The sequence below is a fragment of the Cynoglossus semilaevis genome, chromosome Z (assembly GCF_000523025.1).
Source record: "Cynoglossus semilaevis isolate Cse_v1.0 chromosome Z, Cse_v1.0, whole genome shotgun sequence".
In the NCBI taxonomy this organism is placed as follows: Eukaryota; Metazoa; Chordata; class Actinopteri; order Pleuronectiformes; family Cynoglossidae; genus Cynoglossus; species Cynoglossus semilaevis.
In genome coordinates, this window is record NC_024328.1 from 18281263 (window position 1) to 18296270 (window position 15008).

The following is a 15008-nucleotide window of genomic DNA, read 5'->3' on the forward strand; positions in this document are numbered from 1 at the left end:
GTTACCCCACTTTCAAAAACACACACATTCTCTGCCATAGCAACCCACACAGTAGCAGTCTTCCTAGCTGAGCAGCAGTGACTGTTGGGGGGCTGTTGAGAGTTGGTTGATTGAAGGGTTGGGTCGCAATGCCTTGACAGTCTTTCCCTCAACCTTCTCTCAACCTCATCACCTCTGCTGCTCTGCTGCAGCTCTCGCCACAATTGCAGCTGCCTGTGAACCTGCCAGGCTGCCAAGGACACAAAGACAACAGGGTCAACCTTTGACATCAGAAGCTGCCACCAAAAGACCAGAGACAAGCTGAGTTGGCAGCTCTGTTAACAGGCCGGAGACTCAGATCTTTTCAGCTTGGTTAAAGTAGCAAAAGTCAATAGAAAAACAAGTCAATAGTGCACACATACAGATGGAGGCTGTGTCAAAGAGGTCGAGACTGGGACAATATCAGGCATACCAGCGGTTCCAAGAAGTAGAGCAAGATATCTTGGCTCAAAGGTCTTTTTTTTCCCTTTTTTTGACAGAAGCCAGTCACTGAGAAGAGACGTAAAACATGAAAGTGAAAACTGACATTTGAACATGAAATACAAAATGGGTTTTTTGTACTAAGCGATAGATGACATTTAAGGAGCTGATTCACCAGGAAGATGTTAAGGCCAACCTCCCACACTGTTCCGCGTGGAACATGGTGTTTCAGGGGCTGAGATGTGATAGCAGTGTTGGAGATGTCCTCGCTGACATGTGGCCTGTACATTCAGAATGATGTCACCACAGGGATCCAGGAGAATAAAAGTACAAAGACTAACCTCCTCAGTGCGTTCACGTACAAAACAATCAATATCAAAGGTATATGTTTACACACACTCAGTTGGGAGACACTTTTGTCCACAGTGACTTTCAATACATTCAAGAGCCTTAGAAAAATACCAATAAGAATCAAATGTCAAAGGGGCAGGAAGAGTTTATAGCATAATTTTTTTTAACATTTGGATTTCTTTTTTCCTGTGAGCGTCTGGACATACAAGCCTTCCAAGTGGGTCAACTCTTCTGACAACACTGTAATCATCATCCCTCATCAACTGTCATGTTGAGGATTACAGCTTTCATCCCTAATCCAACATTAAGGACACATTCCCGTGATGGCTGTGGCATCATCAAGGCCAGGCAACCACAGCAAGGGCATGAGGGCAGGAAGCCAAACACCACAGGAGCAGATTAGGCAGAAACGGAGAGAAACATTGATAATGCAGAAGAAAAACTGAGTCAAAAAGTGTAGAACAAAATTACCAAAATAGAATTAAAACTAAACAGCCTTATTGTGTAGTATGTGTGTGTGTGTGTGTGTGTGTGTGTGTGTGTGTGAGAGAGAGAGAGAGGAAACAGCTTTTGTTTTTGTGTGCATCAGTGGTTTGAGATAATCTGCTGCTGCTTCAGTTTCTCAGTCAGTGATCCTTCTCAATCAGGCGCACTAAGACCTCAAATCTACCCAAACACCCACTGGTGCACACATACACACATTTTACTACAGAAGCAATACTAGTAAAACACACACATACACGCTTACATACATGCTTATAGGGACAACAATGAACCTTGAAAACACAGGTCTACACCCACATGTGCAGCACTGATGAATACAATACAAAATACAAGGTTTTAACATGTACTGGTTGTAAGGTTATTACACTTAGCATAAATATTTACCTGAATTAATTATTGTTTTTAACACTTGTTCCAGTAGAAATACACTTATTAATAATTCTAATTCTTTTAACTTTCCATTCATATAAACTTCAAGTTAAGTGACCTTTTAGTACTGCGAAAGATGATGTTAACACATGAAAAGGTCGTGCAGCTTTATCCACCAGACAAAAAGACGAACAGGGGATGCTGAAGCACAAAAGTGTTTTAATTAGCCATTTTATCAGCCATTAATCTACTGACCATAAACTAATAGAGAAATCAAGGCATTTAACGTTTGGATTTAAGACAGATAATGTAATATTTATGACTGTGTTATAATACACGGTATGCTGCTGAGGAAGAATAAAAAATTCTAGCTGTATATTTTTTATATTGATCTTTCCTTTGTGTCATTCTTTGTTCCAAGAAACCAGAAAAGTGTTGTGTTGTTTTTTTCCCTAAATTAGTGTAAAATAAAACACTATATTGCACCAACTTTTTCTTTATATTTGATTTTGAGGCGGTAACTATGAACTTAAAAACAATGATTAATCATCGGTATTGCTGTTAATGTGTTTGTGTGCTTGTCACCTGCAGAGACTCTTGGGCAGTCGGGCAGCACAGCTTCCAGCGGTGTGTCCAGAGGTTCTGCACTTGATACCCAGTTACAACAGTGCTGTGGAGAAAACGACATATGAATAAATTTATATTATATTTATATTTTTAAGATATCATCCCAATTATTGCTTTATTTGCAGTATTTACTATTCATTTAGCATATGCAGTATATGCCATTTTAGGTTAGTAATATAACAATATACTGTTATAGCCAGAAACAAGTGTTTATGCTGAAGATGGAAATTTAACTTGGGGGAAACTTTGTGTACATAATGGAAATGTTCTTTTAATTAAAACTCTGAGAGAAAAAAAGACGCGTGAAGAGAAAAAAGTTTGGTAAGTAAGACAAAGGAAGACGAGACAGGTGGGGAGCAGACGGGAAGAAGCACTAAGCGAGAAAGTGGTGATGTATGTGTGTATGAGGTAGAGAGAGAGGCCGGGGAGAGAGAGAAAGTGAGATGGAGAAAGAGGAACAAGCAATTAGAAGCTGTGTGACATGTTGCTTAGACAGCTTGGCGTTTGTTTGTGGTGCAGAGCTGAGGCCTACTCCAACACGGTAGATCAGTTGGTGTCCTGGGGGAGGGTGTCTGCCCAGCTTGCTGACCCATAACCCCTAGTCCTCTCAAACCTCTGTGGTTGACAACTCCACTGTCAGAAAGAAGAGGAGACCTCTTTATCCAGCTTTTTGCTGTCTTTATTTACCATCTCATGTTGCACTGACACATTCTGCCTCAGATTATTCCAAACATTGTTTCTTTGAATGCATGTAGAATTTAAACAAACTTCTAACAGGAGCACAAAACTTTTTCATTCCATCCTTTTGGTTCTCATCCCCTGGGTGGCAAAGGATTACTATCATTGTGCAATGTAGTTTGGTATGCTGTGTCTTGTAAGGTTAGCACAAAAACAAGGGAATGGGAGAGAGGGACGGAGGTGGACGAGGAATGCTTGGAGAAGACGTTCCCCCAGATAAGATAAACGCTCAGTAGAAGAAAGAGAAAATGTAAAGAGATTAGAACGTGTAGCTGGCGTCCTTTGGAATCACTCCTTATCTACCCTTGTTTTCCTTTCACCCTGGCCCCTGACAGTCATTATAGTGTTGTGCATGTTTGTGTGTGTCTGTGCAGGCCTGTATACAGGCCTCTGTGCAGGCGTGTGTGTGTCTATGTGTTGTCAAAGATAAGTAGGTCTGGAAACCTGGAAACTCTTACGAAATCAAAAAACCGACACACACTTACACATTTTTTGTACTCAGCAACAAGGACTCCCAGTGTGATAGAGAAGGGAGGGAAAGTGTACCTTTACAAAGTGTACCTTTACATACATTCACCCTTTCATCCTAGTCCTAGTTAAGTCTGTCTTGTTTGTTTAAAAAAGTAATTTGATTTAGCAAAAATTATTTTGTTATGCCAACTATGGACTTCTTTGGAATTTTGGGATAATTAAAAAAGTTGCTTTCTATATGGGGGAAGTAACAGAAAAAAAGAGAAAAGTAAACACATTTCTTTGGGCGACGTGTAGAAAAGGGTTTTTTTTTTTTTTTATTAAGAAACTTGCCGGAGACAATACTTTTCAATCACAAGAAAATGAACTGAAGTACAAATTGAAACTGTCCACTTCTCTATATTTCATTTCTTCAGATCTGGCAATCAAAAGTGCTAGCAGTGGGAAGAAACCAGAGCCAAAGAGGTTGAGGAACGATCAGCTCAGGGATGTGAGGCTTGGTGCAGAGGAGAGGAGCAGAGGAGGAGAAGATTGGGTTTGGTAGTGGAGGGGGTTCAGCGTTGGGAGATGATGACAAGTCATCCTGGTAAACAGTGGCATATTGTGTATTTTTAGATTTGCCCTGGATGTGCTCTCCTCTGAGCCTTGGCTCGAGGGCAGAGCGGCGTAGAGCGGCACAGAAGCAGTGGGGCTCCTTGACTGCTACATCAAGTGTCTTATTGTGTCTCCTTTAATTCATTCAGTTTGTCTGGAGGAAGATGTCAGCTGGGCTGTGGAGCAGTGGGTGTGAAGGCAGCTGGAGAGAGGCGCAGGAGTAGAGTCTTTCAAAGAGCCCTCCTCCCTTTACCCTTCATCTCCACCATCACCACCAATGGAGGCAAGGAGGCCGAGGTTTGAATAGATTTGTCAAGGCAACCACACATGTGGAAAGTCTTGCACACATGCACGGAGCACACACTCAGCCCCGGTGCTGTGAGACACTGCAGGCACAACAGCAGTCACATAAAGGCCAGGCCTGCTGGCTGGGATTAAAGATGGGTTGATGTGACAAAAGGATGGCATATCACATCGGCTGCCTCTGACATGGAGCATCATCACTTGAAGCGGTTCATCCACTGATCAGTGACTCCACTGATCCACAGGCAGACAGAAACAAACATGTAAACAGATCTGACTTTTCCTCCCACCTCCGCTGCTCTGTGGATGTGTCTAGGTCTGTGTGTGGGTTTGAGCTTAGGCAAAAAGATACATTTTCACATAACTAAACCCAGTTCTCAGCACGGACATACCCATATAAACATTTTCTTCCACTTTAATTCTGAATCACTTCCTCAGACATAATACGAATTAGCAGTACTGTAGAGCATTGTTTAAAAGTTTTAAGTGGATATATATTTGTAGTGGGGGCTTGATCTGATTCTCAGGTTCGGTATCGGTCTGACATTGGTCAATGTTTCACGATAGTTCACTGAAAAAAAAGTAACTATAGCCTAACCCAATACCTAGGTTGAGCATTTGGGCTAAGTATTTATAATATATTATATTAATATTATTTATTATAATATATAACAAGGACAATGTTACCTCTGGCATCCCTAAAATATTGACAACTTTTTATTATTGAAATTTAAGAGTGTGATTTAATTTAAACATGGATCTGTCCCTGGGAGCTGGGAGTGGGTCAAAGGTTAGGTCTACTAAACCCAACCACTACACTATCTCGCAGAACCAGGTGAAGCCTAACGTCACATATCAAACTATTTCTTGACTTCTATACACAGACAAAATGGCTTTTTGTGGAAAAGCTCTACCCTTGAACTTTTACACATCAACAACAACAGTCACTATTTTTGTAGTAAAAAAAAGGCTCAAAAATAAGCACATTGAGTGTGAATGAACAAATGATAAACACACACAGAAGATGCTTTTTTTTCTTTTGCCATATTCACTTATTTGTATGTCTGCATTTGCCTGTGTGATGATGAGTGCAAGTCAGAGATGAAGCTGCTCTGCTTCTAGGACATAAACAACACACACGCACAAAGATACAGTACACACAAGGCACAGAATAATAATGTTCCAAACCATTGTGGTAAAGGTGGTAGGCTGATTTAATGCATCCATCATTAGGTGCAAATGGGTATGTGCTTATACCCAATATAGCAATTGTCACTTGTACACGTCTGCATTAATAGAGGACATTAGTAGATGACTCCATGACTGTCAAACCCTATAACCTTATAACAAAAACTGGATGGATTTTGAATAAAATCACAGCCCTAAAGATACCAAGTTTTTAAATTACAAAACCAGTGACATTAATAAAATGAAAACATCTTGTAAGACAACGTAGCTTATTTATAATTTAAGTCTGAAACTTTAGGTCTGTTAGGCAGGGAGTCAGATAAACCTTTATAATAACCTGTCACCAATCCTGCTCTTTCACTAAATAACAAAAAACAAAGAGCAAAAAATAAAATAAAAATCATGTTACATATCGTATCGTGAGTTTAGTGTACCGTTACAGCCCTAGTAATCAGTTACAAACAACAACATTTGGCAATAAAAATATGCTGTTCAGTTTGTTGGTATTGCTGACTAGTCTTGTGTGTATGTTTGTGTTCATGTTTGTGTGTGTGTGTTTGAGTGACTGTGTTCATGAGGTTTGGCTTTACATTCCAGATAATGTTCTTGTGCAGTGTCAGTGGCCATCTATTTTATGAAACCCATTTCCAGAATTGTTAGTGTACATCCTAAAGACAATAAAATCTCAACTTAATTATGTTTTTAATGGTTTCATGGCAACTGAAGACTCTAATTGCGAACACTTTGCAAATGGAATTTTTGTCCATTCTGGCATAAGCTGCTCAACTGTCCATGGACGCCATTGTGCGACTTCCCTTTTCATGATGAGCCAGACATTTTCAACTACAGACTGCAGACACTGCAGCGTTCAGCCTTTTGAGGCAATTTTAAGAAACTGTGCAGATTTTAATTTTTTTTATTATTATTATTATAATTATTAAATGACATCTACTAAAAATATTAGTAGAGTTAATTCCTCAGGTAAGTGTATGTGTCAATTGTATCCACAAATCCTTAAATCAAACAGATGTTAAAACAAACTGCACAAACTGTGTACAGAGGTCTCATGAACCTAAACACCCTCAACAGTCTGCAGCCTAACTTCTTGGAAAATACTTCTGAGCATTTCACTCTCTAAGTGTCTGTAGCTCCATCTCATCCAGTTGCTGAATAATCTCTATGGATTAGGATGGTTTATTCATGACTGTAGTGTCCTCAATGTGTGTGTGTGTGTGTGTCTGTGTATGTTTGTGCATAAATGTCGGTGTGTGTGTTTGTGCGCTCTGGGCAGGCCACTAGAGTGTGACAGCAGGCCAGCACGGTGACAGGAGACACCATGGAGACTGTGACAGGCTGCCAGCTGTACACCATCATTCACATTTCTCTTTTTCTCACTCACTTCTCTTCACCATTCCACTCATCAATCCCCACATTCATCTCTTCATCTCTTCTCCTTCCATCTGTATTCACTCCATTCCCACCTTACCTGCCTGTCTGTTTTTCTTTTTCCACAGTTCTACCTCGTGCTTTCTCAGTGGCAATAGGATTTAAATAATTGAACACTTCTCATACTTTATTTCTGTGTCTATTTTATTCCGTCTCAGTTGAAGAGTCTTTCCATCTCTGCCTCTTCTTATTTCTGCCCACATTTTCTTTCCTGATTCTCCTTTTTTTTCTTTCCTCCTTGGACAGTGACGTAATTTGTCCCTCATCTGACCCATTTGGACTACCTAGCTTGGCCCAGCAGGTACTGATCTCTAAAGCCCATCTTCTCTCTTTCACTCTCTTTTTCTCATTTCTTGGTCCAACCTTATGGTGACTTGCTGAACCCTTAAGGGCATGAATTATCTTATGTCCAAAGAGAACAGAGTGTGTGCTGCTACTTCGGTGCCCCGACCCCACTTGCACACATTTCTATAGGACACCTATATTTATGCAGCACTCACAGTATTATGCCGCTCCTCTTGTCATGTACTATAGCATCTGCTCAGTCAATGTGTTTTCTTATGGTCGTGCTGTGTGATGTTGTTTAAATGAGAATTTACAGTAATCTGCCTTCCTAGGTTTAATCTGTAGATTTACAGATTTTAGGTAAAGCCAGACTGTTTTCTATAAAATTCAGGGATAAAGATAATTTGATTTTGGATTTGTCTTCATTTTCAAACAGAGTAGAGGCAAATTTAAAAAGACAGATGATGTGATAAAACCATATTGGTCAAATATTTGTTAATTTGATTTAATTTATTTTGCATCTTAACAACAGACAGAATGTCACTTACCTAATCCTGACTAGGTAAAATACAAAAACCTCTGAAGTTGTTACTTAACATTTATTTAACACAAACAATAGTGTAGTCAGTATGTCACAAGGTGCTGCAAATCCCCAGGATAGTGTGTCTACTGTACTTTTAATCTGATTGGCTAGTTTCAAACACCTGTATTAGCCAATCAAATGAACAGTAGAGCAGGTCATTTCCGTGAGAACAACACTACTACTGAATTATTGGTGATAATTTATATAAATACATATCTGCGTGCAGAGGGAAGTTAGAGGTCATAACTTTGTACAGCTATGTGGCCATTGTCCTTTTGGCACATTGCAATTAACTTGAGAAGCCATGTCAAAAAATAAAGTGTCTCAATAAATGCGAGGGAGCGTAAATCCTTTCCTGTCCCCTGCCTTCATCCGGACAAAGAAGGTTGCTTCAGATTTATTGTTCTGTTTAATCATCACAAACAGATAATCATTTATCTTTCCAATTATGATTTGCCATACAACCTTTATAGGCGTGAAAATAAGAAGATGGCCAATGTAGAGGATGCAGCAAAGCAATATACATATGATACGTAAAACTCACAGCCACGCACATACACTGAAGAATGACAGAAATAGGAAAATGACAAAAACAAAAGGCAAGGGACATAATAGAGAATGTTATACAGATAAATGTGTGCACGTGAATGCTAGTGTGAGTGTGTCTGTGCGTGACATTTGCATCTCTGGCTCTCAAGCACCTCTGGTCTAGGCTGGTCCTCATCAGTATGTGCATACTGAGTAAGCCCAGGTGCTGCGCATGGCGCAGAGGTCACATCAGAAAGGGCAAGTGCTAAAATGAAGCTAACACAAAAGCATGAGCATCCTATCTCACACGCTCACACTGAGCACACTGAATCGCATGCGCGTATGTTAACACATATGGATAGCCAGGAGCTTGCACACGCACCACTGAGGCTTAGCCGACTCAGTTATTCATTGACATCCACTCAGAGAAAAAAAAAGTAGGGGTAGATGAAAAAAATAAAGGTAATACATGCAAACAATGGTTCTATATGACTTCTAAGGCTAGCTGTTGGTCAGGGAAACCTGTGTAGGTCAGCAGAGGTATGCAGGGTGAAATTAAAGAAGAGCAGAATGTAAGCGACCTCGGCTCACCTGGATGGATTTACATGATGAGATTGAAGCCTGAAATATACCGAAGCACGGTTTGCAGCATCTTTGTTTGCCTTCAGGCAGGGTGGGTTAATGTACGTGTGCGCGTGTGCATTTTCTTTACCTGCTGCATCCAGTCTTGTGTGCCTTTGCTTGTCTCCTGGAGCCAGATGTTGTGAGCAGAGTCAGTCAGTGCCACGGCACACACTCTATTCTTCACTTGCATGTCCCTCTGATTCATCTGCCACAATGAGCAAATCAAATTTATGTTAGTCACCCTTTCACCAAAGAAATCACACATTTCCCATTGAGGGAAAAACAAAAAAACACATTTAAAAGACACAGACATTAAGGTGTAAGGGACACATTAACTTCTTTGTAAAAATGAAAAATAAATAAATAAATCAACTGCATATTTTTCAAATGTACGTATATTCGTCTGACACTGAATGCGTAACTTGCCTGTTACAAGTTTGATTCTGTGTAACACTTGGGCAGGCTACTCGTTAGACCATGAAGCACTGGGCCAGCACAGAGCTTTGTAACTGGCAGAAACAGATTCGACCTGGTGTATAGCATAATGTTATAAAGTAAAATATGAAAGAGCTGCTCCACCATAGCGTGTCCTTGTCACGTTCTGTACAAATGTCCTTCTCTGTGCACGTTCAAATACCTCGGTCCCCATCCTTAATACCCTTTCCCTTCACATGTCACAATGAATGTGGCATCACTAGTACCGTCTTCCTATTCCCCTCTGAATGTCAACGCCAAGGAAAATGTCACACAAAGGACTTGTTATGGCAGTACAATAGACTTCCCACACCGTCATGCTACCCTAAGGAGTAGCACAGCAAGCACTGGGAATGAGCCGTTTCACTCAGCTTGCCTTAAAGATAAAAAGGGAAGAGGACTTGCAACAATAGGTTAACAATAACTGACTATATATATTTAGTGCAGCTGGGAAAAAGACTGGTGGACTGAGGGTGGTCTTCGTGCTGCAGAATATCAGGTAGTATGGGTAGTGGGTGTGGGGTTAAGTAAACTCTAGTACAGCTGTGCAGAACAAATGTTTCATACAGTAACGTTTCATTTTAAGTTTCATCTGGAGGGAGGAAAATCTTGGCAACGCCGTGGATTATTGAATTTCCGGTTGGCCTAAAATGATGATGGGGTTGATGGCTTGGTGCAAAAGATACAGACCTGCACCAAACACTCTAGTCAACATTAAAACTAAGACCTTTTGTGATAAGGGAGAAGCAATATTAGTAAAGAGCCTTGGTATAGAATAGTTGCATAACTGCAGCAAAGTAGCATGGCCTGAAGTAGCGTAGCTTAAGGACGTGTAGTATAGAAATATCAATTCAAAGAATCATACAGTAGCAAAACCATAAAGGTGCAGAAACAGCATAGTTGCAAAGCATTGTATTGTGTAACTGTAGCACTGCATAGCTTAATCCAGAAAGGTAGCATAGCCCTAAAATGTAGCACATTGTTTTGCTGCAATGTGGCAGCATAGTGTCATCTCTCAGCTTTAAACCAAAAAGTAAAAAAAAGAACAGGATTGACACAATAGTTTAACAATCATTTGGTTCAGGAGACTAGTACTGACTGGGGATGGCCACAGCACTGCATTGTAGTGCCAAGAATGGATAGTGGGTGTGTGGTCAAGCACACTTCTGTACAGCTGTACAGAACAAATGTTAACTATATTAAAGCTTCATTTTAGGCGTCATCTGGAGGAAGAAAAAGCCTTGGCTGTGTTTGGGAATACGGTACTTCTGGTGGGCTCAAAATGGCGATGGTGTTAATGGCTTGGTGCCTGATAAAAAGACTAGCACTTCACAGTGCGATCTAGGTAATGTTAAAACTAAAGCAGGGAGTGGAACAGCAGGCATTGGCTGGTGGTTATTAGCCTTTTGCGATAAACTCAAGTGTAATAAACCCCACTTTTTAGACAGTTTCAGCTGTATGAACAGATGTCTGACACTCAGACTGAAGCTATGGCTTTCACAATCACAGAGACCAGCTCTAGTTGGCTGGCTGTACATCATAATGACAGTGGGCATTTGAATACATCCTCCCTTGCCCAGCCAAATTAAAGTGGGAGTGTATAGAGATAAATGGAATCTATTAAGGCACTAAGGACTCATACATCATCCAGCTGATAAGGCTTCCCTTGGAGTGTCTTCAACAAAGTGGAGGATAAAACAGAATGAGAGGGGAGGCACAACCATAAAGAAAAAAAAAATGTGCACAACATTAGAGATAAACAACAAAAGAAGACAGACTTGCACATGTATGAGAAGACAAATTCCCTTGCTGCCAGACACACACTTTCACACAGGGAAATACAGAGCTCATCTCTGTACTCTCTTCCTCGTCTCTGCATGGTTGAAAAGCTTTCCTCTGGCAGAACTTGGCCCCAGGGAGTAGCAAAGTCAACCTTTTAAAACTGGTGGTGTCAGTCAGGATCTGGTTTTCTGGCGCAAGCCAAACAGCCCAGTCCATGAGAATAAAGGCTGGTAGAACAGGCCAGGAAACATAGGAGAGTAGACGGACTGCCCCAGAAACCCATGTATTCAATCTGTTCAAAAAACATCACCTAAGTGTGGAGCAGGGACTTTTTTTTCTACATTCCATGAGAATACATTTGTTTCTGTATGCTTTTAAACACTTTACAGAGATTTTTATTAAAAAAACCCACCATAAATAAGAATGAAACAAAAACTTGTGGCAAAGTAAGCTGTATTCGTCAACCTGCCGTTAATGACAGGTTGTTTAAGTCTATCTTTGTTTAAAGCATTTCAACATGCCACTTTTAAGACAATAGTGCCTGAGAGTGATAACAAAGGATATGCAGATAAATGGAAATAAGACAGAGAAAAGTGTGTGACACAACACCATGTGCAGATGCCGCTGTGTGTGGGTACACACATGAATGTATGCATATGAGTGTAGGGATGAATATGAGCAGATATGAAAAAGACTGAACAACAGAAGGGCAATTTAGAGCTAGAGCAAGTGACTGACAGACAGTGGTTAAACAAAGATAGAGGCAGGAACAAAGGAAAAGGCACAGCTGGCAAGGTGGGAGTGAAGCTTACTTCTAAATGTTTCTGGACGGATGAGTGTGGAACCAAAATACTCAAGTTATGTGTTTAGACAGTGCTTACTTAAATGTGCCTCATCAAGCTGACAGATGACTGGAGAAGAAAGTTATTTTTTCACAGAGTGTAATAATGAGACATTTGGAAATCTAACAGTAGTCACTCAAATTATTTGCAACACATCTGGGTGCACCTGCTGGGTGAACACAAGTTCAGCAGAAATAAGTTTTAATGGTTAATACAATTAAAAACAGCTTATTTGACATTGTCTAACATCAAACTTTCAAACCTTTGTGTCCAATTGATCTGACTGGTGTTCCATTATAATGATGTTGGTAATTGATGTTTGAGTGCTTGAATTACACAAACCAATTCCTCAGAAAGTTGGACCACGCTTTAAAATTGCCACAGTACTGCCAAAGATCAAAGATGGATTTTAACAGAAGGTGCATAAACCAGCACCTGTGATTGTATGGGGCTGAGCACTGCGTTTATTCAAAGGTATTACTCATTCCCCAGACATGCATTGAGAAATTTAGAAAGTAGAAGAAATGTTGGTCATTCCACAAACTGCTACAAAGAACCTTTTGAACATTTGTGTTTTGCAATAAACCCATCCATTAAACAGATAAGTGCATTTTTTTAATGCCTTTAGAAATGTCATGGGATTTGAACCACGGCCCTACAATCACAGGCCTGTAATCAGAAGGCCAGTGTCTGTCCATAGAGTTCCTTTGCTAGGCTGGCCTCCCTGCTGTCCAGAAATAATATAAATCGGACAAACCGTGATGTTTAAGGTAGCTTAAGTTAAAGTATGAGCCAAACAAAAAAATATTTTGCAAAAGGCAACAGTTATTGTCCCTTCACTTTAAATAATTAAAAAAGTGTTCCAATCTGACTTAGAATCTGTGAAATAAAAAATTAAAGACTGTTAGAGAACTCTATCTCCCAACCCTAGCTACACGCTGTAAATCACTCCATGACACTTGGCGTCACCACAATACTTTAACACGTGTGGTTCGCTCTGGTAACACTTGGGGTAATAGATTGACAAGTAATGACTCTCGAGAAGACTTTTTTATGCAGTGTGGCCTTCAACCACAATAATTTTGACACCACTGTCTCTGGTGTTTAACAAGCCACACTGACAAGTGTGGATAGCTACATGTTGAAAGAAAAACATGAGAATCCTTTTCTTGCACTTGGTGGGTGACACTCAAGAACCACATGCTTCCAAAACAGAGCAGGTTTTCTTATCAGATATCACTCATCCTATTATTAGGTGTCAACGCTAAGTTCCCCAGCTGTTTCAACTCCTTCTACCCCTGTTTGAAATATTTCAAGTTCTAAAATATACCTAGGCAAAGACCAAATCAACCATAAATTGCTCACGGTGGCCGTGCCAGCACACAATTGTGTAATAAAATGATCCTCTATATACATAGCATGGATGAAGATGAATATGTTAAATGTTTTTAGTGGTCATCAAGACAAGGAAATCACTGTTTAATCGCAGCACTCTAACAATGTGAACTAGTGTTAGGGATTTCTTTTGTATCCTGAATGTTAAATGTGCTAATCCACTGTGTAACCACAGACTGCAGCTCTAACAGGGAAATGGACCAGCTGTCGTGATCAGTCTTGTATCGGACAGGGAAAACATGTAACATGTGGAAATACTTGTTGAACTAAAATCTACACGCAGATGTTGAGACATTTGCCATGTCTCTGCTGGCCTTTCCTTTTAATGTTAAAGCAGCTGGATTTGCAAGTGAAAAGCTTGGGTGGATACTGCATATGGAAATCAAAAAAGATTTGAAAGATTAAGGAGGTGAAAGAAACAAACAAGCGGACACACATAATAAAGGCTCTAGGGATGTTTTAATGAGAGTGTAGCCAAACAGCATCGCATGGTAGTGTGCAAATGACGATGGAGGTGAAAAAAAGGAAGGGAGAGCAGAAGATCAACTGATGGAAATTAAGGAAAGAGACATGTTGTGAAGACTTCAGGAAGGAAGGAAGGGCAGTTCTGGGCCATGTTGAGGAGTTCCCAGATGATTGGGAGACTACAGCGGCAGTGATTAGGGAGACAGGTAGGAAGGTGCTAGGTATGTCCTCTGGGCAGAGAAAGGAGGACAAAGAGACCTGGTGGTGGAATGATGACCTGGTGGTGGAATGATGACCTGGTGGTGGAATGATGACCGGGTGGTGGAATGATGACCTGGTGGTGGAATGATGAGGTCCAGGAGAGTGTACAGAGAAAGAGATTAGCAAAGAAGAGATGGGACAGTGAGAGAACAGAAGAGAACAGACGGGAGTACAAAGAGGGTACACGGGAGGTGAAGAGGGAAGTGGCCAAGGCCAAACAAAAGGCATATGAGGAGTTGTATGAGAGTTTGGACACAAAGGTAGGAGAAAAGGTGTTGTATAGATTGGCAAGACAGAGAAATCAAGCTGGGAAGGATGAGCAGCAGGTGAGGTTGATTAAGGACAGAGATGGGAATGTAATCACAAGTGAGGAAAGGGTGCTGAAAAGATGGAAGGAGTTGTTGAATGAGGAAAATGAAAGGTAAACTAGAAATGAGGACTATTGGGAAGAAGGTAGATCAGATTAGAAGGGGTTGGGATGAAGTTAGAAAAGCCCTGAAGAGGATGAAGAGTGGAAGGTCAGTTGGTCCTGATGACATACCAGTGGAAGTATGGAAGTGCTTAGGAGAAGTGGAGGTAGATTTCCTGACTGGGTTGTTTAACAGAATTTTAGAGACTGACAAGATGCCTGATGAGTGGAGGAAAAGTGTTCTGGTGCCAATTTATAAGAAGGGTGATGCACAGAGTTGTAACAACTACAGAGGGATAAAGTTGATGAG

The 15008-nt window shown here is 40.6% G+C and overlaps 1 protein-coding gene across 1 annotated transcript in view; it reads right to left on the reverse strand.

Annotated features, from left to right (window-relative positions):
• The window catches only part of arb2a (ARB2 cotranscriptional regulator A), a 151488-nt gene that overhangs the window by 40692 nt on the left and 95788 nt on the right, over nucleotides 1–15008 (reverse strand). Inside the window, exons 9-10 of the mRNA XM_008336743.3 lie at nucleotides 9159–9275; nucleotides 2269–2353 (exon numbers count right to left, since the gene is read on the reverse strand). Coding sequence (XP_008334965.1) covers nucleotides 2269–2353; nucleotides 9159–9275 — 202 coding nt within the window. The remainder of the gene's footprint in view (nucleotides 1–2268; nucleotides 2354–9158; nucleotides 9276–15008) is intronic.